Here is a 12,211-nt window from a genome sequence, read left to right as displayed (position 1 = left end):
AAATTATTTTCTCCTGGGTGTTTCATCATATGTAGTCTAGAGGGCGCTTTTATGGTTTTTGGTCACACTTCATTGAATTAAGTTTCCCGGGTTTTGTGCAAGTCTTGTCATTCAGCACGACGACGTTATACTGAACAGGTTGAAGTTTTATTTTTTTGTCATATTTACATATATGCGTTTTGATATAAATTTATATTATGAGTGTTTGATGCATCCTGTAATAAATTTCAGTCGGCGTTGTCGTGCGACCATACACTTTACTTGCGTATTATTTACTATTGCCCTAACCCATTTTAGTATTCATGGTACTGTTAGTTTTTGGTTCATGGTGATTATGTCTACTTTGATGAAGTTTTGGTACCAGGAGAACTTGCATAGTACGTGGGCTGAGACACCACCCCACTCATCAGCCAAAATATGATTTTTAGGTACCCTTATATCTCCCATTTAAGAATATTTTTGTTGCCAAAAATTAACTGAAGCATTTTTGTATTTTTTGGCAACTTTTTATACCTCATTGAGGCAAAAAATAATTTTTTAAGTATTTCTATTCTTCGAACTTCTTTCCACAGAAAGAAAAAAAACCGCAGATATTTGTATGTATCATCATGTAGCCTAATGTCTCAGCTTTACAATGGTACCAAGAATGAATGTTGCGGTAACACTTAGGGTTTTGCGGTAAAATGAAAAAAAAATACCTTAACCCAGCCGAAAAATCGCTTAAATTGACATATTTTTCAATGTCAAATCCTCTAGAGTATTTATGCTTCAGTAAAAAATGGTTTATTTGGTATTTTCTGTTTAGTATTATCATAATTTATACTTCTGGAGTTCTTTTGATGATTTTTGGTGATTTCCGTAGTAAGAATTTATCAAAAAATGCGAAAAATGAGATTTTCGATTTTTCGGTCAAAAGTCACATAAATTCGACTCGACAAGTTATTACTCAACCAAAACGTCTCAAATTTGGTATCGCTCGATAGATAATTGAATTTCCTACGACATTAACTACAAAAACACTAATTTTCAAGACAGGATTTTCAAGAAATGTTGAAAATATTACCCCTACCCCTAGAAAACTGGTCTCAGTATCAAATAAAATTCTTATTCACAGCATACTGACACCGTAAAGCTCATATTTTAGGCATTCATAATTAAGATAAATGTGTTCCCGATATATTTGATCAATTAAGGCGTTTAGATTTTCTTTTTGGGGTTACAATAACTATAAAATCGTAAAAAGGGAATTTTCAGAATTTCAGAATTTCTTGTATATGACCCGTTATTTCCGTTTTATCAGAATACCATAGTTCAATGAACCATTTGTGTGATATAATACATTAATATAGTATCTTAGCTTCGAAATGAGCCCAAGTAATAAATATTTGAACTTTTCTAAGTCAAGTGAGGTGAAAAATTGCCATCCCTACCTGTTAAAAAATACCTCAACATGAACCCAAATGTTAATTATTGATATATAAACGGTGTACAATAGACAGATTGGGTACTTTTGTGTTTTAATCATCGATGTATCTAACATATCTTATCATTTCAAGCGCGTATTTTCAGTTTCAATATGACAATAATGAGTTTTTTTGTAAAAAGGGGAATTTTCGGACATTCATTTTTCCTTCCATTTCATCTATAATTGGCATTTTTTTTCAATATTGTACTTCAAATAAGTTTTTGTATATTTAAATACAATCAATAGTGTCTTAGCTTTGTATTGAGCACAGGTAATAAATATTTAAACGTTTTCAAGTCCAATTAGGTGAAAAATTGCAACCCACACCCATGAAAAGAATACCTAAACATGAACCAAAATGTTAATTTTTATCGCATAATTGATGTAAAAAAAGACAAGTTGGGTACTATTGTTTTAATTAATGATGTATTTAACATATCTACTCATTTCAGGCGAGTTATTTTCAGTTTCAATTTGACAATAATGAGTTTTTCATAAAATGGGGAATTTATCAGATTTTCATATTTAATGGGCAATGTTTTTCGCGTACCCTACTTCAAAAAAGCTTTTGTATATTCAAACACATTTATGTAGCATCTTACCCTTCTGATGAGCCAAGGCAATTCACAATTAAACGTATTCCAGGTCATTTGGACGAAAGAATGGTACCCCTACCCACTAAAATCTGCCCCAAATGTGAAAGAAAATGATTGTTTACAGCATACACGAACTGTACGCAATGTCTGTCTGCTATTTATTATGGAGATCTTCTTGTGTTAATCACGTTGTCAAGCAAAATTATGTTTTTATTGTCCCAAAGACCATAAAATATTCAAAAAGGGAAGTTTAAGAATAAAACAGATTATCACGCATTTTAGCACGTAAATTGTGTATATATCACAGTTTCAACATGATACATTCATGTATCCAACACCATTTAAAAAATCCTACCACATACGAATTCTTGGTTTTTCTCGGAAATTTTAGTGGGTATGGGGTACCATTCTTTCGGCTATATGACTTGGAATACGTTAAAGTATGCATTGCCTTGGCTCATTAGAATGCTTCGATGCTACTTATCTGTGTTCGTATATGCAAAAACTTGTTTGAAGTAGGGTACTTGAAAAAATATGCAAATTAATGTTGAAATGGAAGAAAATATGAAATTCCGAAAATTCCCGTTTTTATGAAAAAACTCATTATTGTCATATTGAAACTGAAAAATACGCACCTGAAATGAGCAGATATCTTGAATACATCGATAATTAAAACAATAGTACTCAACAAGTCTTTTGTACACCGTTTATATGCCAAAAATAACATTTTTGTTCCTGTTGAGGCATTTTTTCATGGGTTAGGGTGGCAATTTTTCACCTAACTTGACTTAGAAAAGTTCAAAATATTTATTACTTGGGCTCATTTTGAAGCTAAAACACTATATTAATGAACCGTATCACAAAAAGCCTCTTTAAACTACGGTATTCTGAAAAAAAAAACAATATCGGGTGACGTAGAAGAAAATTCTGAAATTCTGAAAATTCCCCATTTTCCGAATTCATAGTAATTGTCATCCTAAAAGGAAAATCATCAAAAAAAAACCCAGAAGTATAAATTGTAATAATACTAAACAGAAAATACCAAATATGCTATTTTTTTACTGACGCATAAATACTCCAGGGGTTTGACATGGAAAAATATGTCAATTTAAGCGATTTTTCGGCTGGGTAGGGGTACATTTTTTCCATTTTACCGCAAAACTGTAAGTGCTACCGCAACTTTCTTGGTACCAATATAAATAAAGCTGAGATATTGGGCTACACGATAATGTCTAAATTGGTTTGGTTTGTTTACACATGCTATCACAGGACGGCTTAGACGCTCAAACAATTGAGTCACAAAAATCTTGGCTTTATGACGCAGTGGGGTACAAATATAGGCTTATACTGAAAAAGAATCCGAGAACATTCTTTGGCGACAAATTGATTCGGTAATGAGAGATATAAAAGTACCTAAAAACCACCATGAATTTGATGAATGGGGGTGGGGGGTGCACGGTGGACCCTCCCAGCCCATGGACCAATAACAATTCTTTATCAATCAGATTTCACATATCTCTTCAGGTTTTCAAGTGATAGGGAAAAATCGTATTTTTCATTTTTTGTCCGATTCCATAAAAAAAAAAAAAAAAAAAAATTGAATGGATCCATCATTCAAACCCCTGCCTGTATTTACAATCAGACTTCAGGTTTCTCTTACGATTTACGAGTTATAAGGGATCAAAGGGTCCACACTGATCCACTGTTCGTCCGATTTAAAGAAAAATATTGGACCCCTCATAATAATCCCTGCCTAAATTTTTCAATAAGATTTTAGCTATCTCGTACGTACTGTTTTCGAGTTATAAGGGGCAAAGGGGGCTACACCCGGAACAAAATAGACTTTTTTATTTTTGGTCCAATTTCGAAAAATAATTTTTTATTGGATTCCTCATAAAAATCTTTGCCTGCATTTAGCATAGAAATTTCCGATATCTTATGCTATTCTAGTTTTAATGTGCCAAGGGAGCAACAGTCCAAAAATCGTCATTTATTTTTATTTGGTCTTATTTGAAAATTTTTAGTTAACTTTAAATCTATTTACAATATCGTGTCAACAACATATAAATTGTAAATCCTTATGGTTAAGTGTGTCAAAAACTAATATAGTGTCCACACTTGCCACAACTGTTTAGGGTTCGAGCACTGCTGTCGTATCATACTGCGCTCGGCGAAGCTTTTCATTAAAATTGTCTAAAGGCAAGAGGAAGATATGGAAATTCCAAATATTTTGGGAATTGATAGTCCTTAAGTATGCTTAAAATCTCAGTCCCAAGATGGACTAACATACTAATAGACCTTGGTCCCCCAGGTTGACTTTGATTTTGGTTCATTATTGTATTTTCGTCTTTTTTTTTTTTTTTTTTTTTTTTTTTTTTTTTTTGCAGATGCACTACTAGATCTTACTCCTTTTTACAAAACGGGGCGAGGTACATGTATCTTTGGTTGCATTATAGATCACCAGTAGTTGGAGGCTTAGCCCTAGTAGTAGGGACCCAGGGGTCAAATCCTAATGAAGCCCTCTGTATAAATCGAATTTGAATAAAAGTAAATATCAGAATGAACCAATTCGTTATTTTGACTGCGATAAAATATATATAGGTTTGTATTAGAAAAGGGAATTGAAAAAAGCTACACATGATATTTAATTCGTCATACTCGAGATTTTAACTGGATACTACAAGGAGTTATTTTGGTAACAAATTTGTATCTTTTGTCAAAATCTCATGTACATGTACAACGGACAGTTTGAAATGCTATCAGCGCTGGAAAGTATCTTGAACAGTTTACGTGTCTGTATATTCCAACGTATTCAAATAGTTACCATGCAATTGTATATGCCTTATCTTCCTTATATGTAACAATTACATGTAACTTTTTGTTTCATAAATTTTATTCATTAGACTTTTTTTCTATTAAAAAACACCTAAAACATCTCACAACGTTGGTACTATGTACCCTTTCCCCTGTTTCAAACCCGTGGGGAAATTTTTTCATTAAATTGAAATGCTTATAATTGAGGATTTACATCTCCGTAACAATAAAATTTGTTGTAAAATAAATAGTTTCTTAATACAATCATTTTGAAAGTGAATGAAAACTTTATAAATCTTCCAAATAATTCAAAATTCCGGCAAAATTCATGTAGTATACTTTATTATTGAAAAGTCATTATTTCTCTTTTAAAGTTTTATAGGAAATTTTGAAGTTCATTATCAGTGACAGTTATTTTTCTATTAGCAAAATGACCTTCAAGGGAGACAATAAGCGATATTATCATAGTCCTCAGGGTCAAAGTGTTTTTATTATCATTCAAAACTATATACAATATAGGTACATTATCGAAAATTATTGAAGATATGTGATGAGGCGACGGAACGGATAGGAAATGCGAGGCTCCGCCGAGCTATTTCCCTCGTTCCAAGCCAAATACAGATATCTTCAATAATTTTCGACAATGTACCTATATTGTTTTTATCCTGTTATATTAATAGTTTTGTGCCTGTGTACATTTTTAAAATAAAATTTTAAAATGCATATCCCCTGAGGAGCCCCGACCGTTAAACCGGGAGAAAACAATTAATACGCATGGCGCATGACTCAGTAAACATTGAAATTCAATCCGCACGACCATATAATCCGTCAAAGCTGTTTGAAGAAAATAAGCAATGTATCAAAATTTATTTAATTCGAAGAGACAAGTAAGTGAAATGAACAATAAATACAAATATTTTGAATGTTTAAAATAAAATTTTAAAATGCATATCCCCTGAGGAGCCCCGATCGTTAAACCGGGAGAAAAAAAAATTATACGCATTGCGCATGACTCTGTAAACATTGAAATTCAATCCGCACCACCATATAATCCGTCAAAGCTGTTTGAAGAAAATAAGCAATGTATCAAAATTTATTTAATTCCGAGAGAAAAATAAGTAAAATGAACAATAAATACAAATATTTTGAATGTTGTAAAGTCGATTTTAAGAACATTATGGTTTTGAATTTCGCGAGGAAGGTGGAAGCTGATTTGTATCTGTTCGGTATATGGCAGTAGATTTCAGGGTTGAAATTCGTGCACTGGTTTCTTTGGGATTTGAAATATTTGTTTGAGATTTTTGAAGAAGAGGAGTCAGTTGTATGGGCAGATCTATAATGTAATGTTCCTCTGATTTATTATCTTGGGGTTTAGGCAGTAATAAATCCAACAGCATTACAGTTTCCTGGTCAATTGTCTCTTCAAGGGTTTTATCATATTGTAATGATTTTTTTTTCTTCAATTTGTGGGGACCAATTTATGTTAAATTGTGACGGACACTCTGGCTCCGAGTCCGACAGGACTGAAATGACAGTGCAAGTCGTCTGCAAACTGATAATGAATCAAATCTGAACGAGATTTGGGATTTGCCATATATATATGGCGGTGAAAAAAATACAAACAAAATCATTATTTGGTTTACATAAAATCTTTTATTTCATTTAGCTAAAAAAGTGAAAAGGAAACAAAACAACGAAAAAAATATTAACCGGATACGCAATCGCAATGTGTTTATATCGTACCTATGGTGGCGGCCATGATTAATTTATGCATACCAGAAAAAAGTAGTGGGAGGAGCCAAAAAGTCGATAACCTGCTAATTTACGGATATAGCAAAAAAAAAAAATAACCGTGTACCTTTATTCGTTTAACAAATAACCTCATTGCAGGAAAAAATAAGATATTGAATATTGTTTACTATGCTTAATAGTCTAAATTCTTAGGATTAGAAGGTCATTCTAAGAGTAATATGAACGTGTACATGTTGAAAAAAGTAACTGCATGGGCGATGATTCATAGGTGCTACAACCCCCCTTAAAATTTGTATTTTTTTTTGTCAGAAATCTCGACTTTTTAAAAATCAAACCAACATAATTTTCTTACTTAGCGGTCTTATTCCGACCATAACCTGAAATCCTGGATCCACCCCTATTGCGTATTCGATACCTTAGTTTATTACACTTAACTTTTTTTTTATATTTCATAACATCATTGCAGATTTATAAGTACGCCATGGTTTACAGATTTACACGTATGTTCTATCATTATTCTTATTTTCTACACGCAAAATATTAAATAGTTAAATTGATTCGGGTATTTCAAATTTAAAAAAAAATTGTTTGAACGCACACAAATCTTATGAATATTCTTGAATATTATTGACGGCTAAGTTATTGACGGCTAGCTTCCATGCGGGCTGGTATTGACGGCTAGCTTCACACTGGTTACAAAGACTAGAATTGAGAGAAAGATAATTTATCAAACTTTTGATTTCTAACAAGAACATAACATAGAATAACCATGTGTATAAATGACAAGATGGAAAGGTGGGGCCTTAAAGAGCCCCGCCCAATTATATAGCATAATTCCAAACACAATTACAATTTACAAAAAAAAAACATACAAACAAACAAACAAAAACAAAAAACAAAAAAAAAATAATACTAATGTGTAATTAAACAGAAGATATACACCATAATTTGACTGTATGAAAAAAAAAACCAAAAACAATTGTGTATGCTATTAATACAATAAATGAATCAGAGCGCAATAAATAGGTATAATACATTTGAATTTACCAAGGGATACATTTCCAGAGTAGTACTGTGCTGTGAAGTAAAATATTTCCTGTAATCAAATTTTATTCAAGTGATATTGACATAACATCTGTAGTATCATTTTTGACTGGAATTCGGAAACAAGCAGAACTTTTACATCTGTCCGTCTCCCTTTAGAGAATACACAACAAGGTCATCGTTGTATTCAAGTTGTATGCACGTTCAAGAAATATGACAACAGAAAAAATAAAGTATTCAGAATAATATGACAAAATAAAAAAGGAAAAAAAAACATGAAATGCAATTAAAACAGGGTCTTGGTGTTTACAGATTTTTTTATTGTCTACAATAATTTTTTGCACTTACCAAAATAGTTTGCCGCATTTTTTGCGCCTATCCCTAGTCGGGAATTTCTGGCATCTTTATGTCTTATTTCATTTTCACCTTTATTTTATTTTTATGCTACTTGAGTGTATAGTGGTATCTCTTTACCTGTACTTGTGTATAATGAAGTTAGGGAGCAGCTGCAGCCTGCCTTGTGGTATGAGGGTTTCCACTTCTTTCATTGAAGACCAGTGGATAGTCTTGGGTTGACATTTTCATCTCGAGTGGGTTTGTTGTCTCTGACATATACACCATACATTTTCTCGTTATATGATATACAGTAAATGCATATGGTTCAAATAACAATATTTTGGGAACAAATCGAAGTGGAAGATTTAGGGAATATACAACCGAATCATGGATGACTGGGTAATAAGTAGTGGGTTGTCATCTCGAATTGACCACAGACACAGTACAGATTACTATGTTATTTGTGCATCTGGCCCATGCTCCCAGTTTTTAGTTGCGACTGAGTTGCTCATTTACTTTTGTTACTTTGTATGTATTATTTTAGTTACTTTATGTTCATTGTTGTGTTTGTCTGTTTTCCACGACTGAGCTTTTTCCTGGATTACATTCTTTTGACATCCGCTAGAATCTTGGTTCCCTTGATTACTCTTTCATATTAACAAATGCATACTTGAACTATTGGACTTGTTGAATACTCGTTTTTGGCATTTTAAATGGATATTTTAAATAGAATAAAGATTTTTTTCCAGATACAATATCTTTTTAAGTATTCTCCAGAATGAATAAGGAGATTATTCGCTTTAGGAAATTATATTTTTTCCCATCGCGTACAAGATTAGTACGTCTTTATTGTAATAACAGGGTGATATTTTACTTTCTGTCATACTCTTAATTTTGAAATGAAGGATACTTAACGTTTAGTTTGTATGTGCCAACCAATTTTTTCTCTCTTTTACACATTGGCATTTGTTTTACTGTTCAAATGAGTAATCAATGGAACCAAGGTTATAGCAGTAATCAAAAGAATGTAATCCAGGGACAAAGACCAGACATGGAAGTCATACACAGCAAAGAACATAAAGTAATTGAAATCATACATACAAAGTGACAAAAGCAAATGAGCACTCGGACTCCACTAAAAACTGGGAGCATGGACTAGGTGCACCGGTAAGGGAAGCGTCCTTAGCTTTTCTAGAAACACCAGCCGAGTTGCTCATAAAAAAGTCAAGTCCGTGGTAGACGAGAGGAAAGAAAAACTATGACACGTTAAATAAATAAGTTTTTATGGCGCAGATGGATACACCGTAACGATCCACAAGTTCATGATGTCCATAAAAAACTTCTGTAGTGATGACTTCAATCTTGTAGCAACATAACTCTGTTCCAGAAGCCTACCTGTTAGAATTCTAGCGCTATACAAAAAGTCTGTGTAGTTTCGCATGCTCTGGCATAACGTTTGAGTTGTGATATGAACACTCCATACGCAGGCGCTGAAGGGATGTTGCCACAGATGAAAGGAAAGTTGACAATTCTGAATGAAAAGTCATAACGTTTGTCGTAAAGTTTGGTCAATAGTTTTCCTTTACCATCGATTTCTAAGTGTAGGTCAAGATATGAGGCTGACTTCACAGTGTCATTGGAAATTGAAAATTGGAAAAACTATCTAATACAATTTATATAGCTAATGTTAAGGTGCACTATCTTAATACTGAGTTTGGTAACCTTTGTTTACTATTGAAATGTTCGTCCCAATCCATTTCTGCGAAATAATATATCTATAGACTTGATAATATTTAGGTATAATCTACCCTAAAAAATAATACAGAGGTTCAGATTTAGAAGAACCTCGATAAACTCTTGTCGAAAATCAAAATCAACTGTGTTATGATCCAATGCAAGTGAAAAGCTACGAGCCTATAACTTGTTTATTATAACGACTGTGTAGGTGTGAAACTGACAAGCTCTAATGGCTTATACAAACTAATATTTTCTCAAGATGTGTATAATCATTATAAATTAATATTCTCTTGAGTTGAAATTAATATCAGTTATTGAATTTTTTTTTAAGATCATGGATGTTTTACACATCAACACATGTCCGCCCAAATTTGCCATGCATTTCTTTCTTTGTTCTATAAAAAATGGATACAGCGTAATAAGGAGAAACTTCTGAAAAGTCAAGTCACCTCGGTATTACTAAACTTTGCCCCAAACAGAGGAGAATCATTCTAAACCTTGCCATACCAAACACACTCCTGGATAACATCAGGCAGTTGCTCCTATGCAAGATGTTTTATTTCGAAGCTTTAAAATTAGCTAGAAATACTAGCTTCCATGCTTACTTTTTTTCGAAGGGCGTCGCGTTTTTGGTCTGGACCACAGGTCTTATGTTATATGTTCTTCCTCATTCACTGAACCTGACAATATGTTCTTCCTCATTCACTGAACCTGACAATCAACAATCGCGAGAAGCACAGCGGACACGTTTCAGGAAATATTCATCCTTCACAGAGGGTAGGTTTCAGGAACTGTTCACCCTTTCATGTTGTGTTGTGTTACTTGTTTTGTGTCATATAAATTATTGGTTTGGGTATCTGTTATATTGCTACTCAGGTGCTCCGGAAGGTAAGTATTTCCTGCTTCTTGCACCCATGATGCTCCTTGTTTGAGGTTAAGTCCGTATTGAAGTCATGTGTTATATTGTAAACAGATAATTCGTGTCAATCAATTATTTCATGATGACGACCGTAGAACAGTTGGAGTGACGTACTTAATCTATTAGCATCATATCCTTGTCCAAGTACCTCTGTTTATCCACGACATTTAATGGTCGCAATATCAAGTGGAGTGTATGAGATCGAAATCAATTAAAACATTGAAATAGCATGGATCCTGGAAAGGAGAGAGGCGGTTATCCCTTTGTTATAGTGTAATTTTAAAAGTCTTTAGGGTTTATCCAAATATATAGGGCGTGTGAATACCATTAACCTTTATTCTGTATGTTTCATGTACATACACATATTGTGCATTGTTTTAAGATATCTCAAAACTGTACAATGCCGATATAAGAATGTTGTTGTAGCATGCATAACATCAAAGACACGATGACATACACACTTGGTTTTTTAAGATCATTAGCAGAGTATATAGGTATACATTGAGCAACTAAACCAATATTATTGTATGGAATAATTACTTGGAACAAGCAATATCAGACAAATTACTCGCGTAAAAACTCTCGGTCGGCTTGTAAACAAATATTTAGCTTCGTGTATGCTTCGAATGCCATCCAAATCAGTAACACTTTTATGCTTTTCAAAGCTTTCATTAGATGCCAATTTTTACTGAATCTCTAAAGTAGGTGAATTGTATTGTGAGAAAAACGCCAATCATTAGAGCAGCTGGAATGTGTAAAGAACTCATTGATGTAAAATTTATTTCTGATCATTAAAACAAATCTATTCGTTCACAGTTAATTGCCACAGTATTAGTGGTGCTATGTACACTAGGAATTTACAAGGTTTATGGACCTTTATAATTCGTCGTTTGTGTGACTAGAATTGGCGTTCCAATGAATAACACACTCGTTGAGCGTTTCATAAGGAACATCTTGGTGATAATAGTTGTACTTCTGACATCATTGCTAAAAGGTAAGGGCGTTTCTATTTCTTTTTCTTGTTAACCCTCTTGTTGCTCGATTTAGGTATTGATGCTGTATTATTTATTTAGAACGTTTTGTTATAAAATGATCAAAAGAAAGAATATACTAGTACCTTAGCTATAACAGGAGATAACAAAGAAACCCCCCAGCAAAACTCCATCAAAAATCGGAAAAATAGGCCAGATTCACTATATTATGGTAAACGTTCTCCACATGTCGATATTCTCATATTCTACATGAAAACAAAATAAAAAAAAAATGAAAAAATGAGATAAAATAAAATAAAATGATAATGATAATAAAAAAAATCTTTGCTCAGGATGAAGATGGACACACAATAGTGGCCGCTGCTGTAGAACCTTTCTAATCCTTGAAATAAAAATATACGTTAAAATTTCACCTAACTCCTGAATAAAGAATTTACTTTGACGCCTAAATCCAATTATTATAAATTGTATTTCACAGCATGTGATACAAATTTTTGCTAGTTTTTTGCCGACTTATAAGAGTGTGTACAGACAGAGTTATTATGGTTGGTTTGAG

The 12,211-nt window shown here is 33.0% G+C and overlaps 1 protein-coding gene across 7 annotated transcripts in view; it reads left to right on the top strand.

Annotated features, from left to right (window-relative positions):
* Positions 1–11,312: 11,312 nt before the first annotated feature.
* LOC148611025 (uncharacterized) overlaps positions 11,313–12,211 on the top strand; it is a 33,207-nt gene continuing 32,308 nt past the window's right edge. For 2 of the 7 annotated variants that reach the window (XM_088591073.1, XM_088591072.1), the window contains exon 1: positions 11,317–11,657. In XM_088591073.1, the coding sequence (XP_088447199.1) occupies positions 11,579–11,657 (79 nt within the window). In that variant the 5' untranslated portion in view covers positions 11,317–11,578. Of the gene's footprint in view, positions 11,658–12,211 lie in introns of all 7 variants that reach the window. The other 5 variants (XM_088591074.1, XM_088591075.1, XR_015924040.1 and 2 more) reach the window with 5 other exon arrangements.

This window comes from Perna viridis, chromosome 7 (assembly GCF_037379345.1).
Source record: "Perna viridis isolate PV_CMFRI_1.1 ecotype Kerala chromosome 7, ASM3737934v1, whole genome shotgun sequence".
In the NCBI taxonomy this organism is placed as follows: Eukaryota; Metazoa; Mollusca; class Bivalvia; order Mytilida; family Mytilidae; genus Perna; species Perna viridis.
Note: the sequence above shows the minus strand (reverse complement) of the source record. Positions and strands in the feature narration are given on the sequence as shown.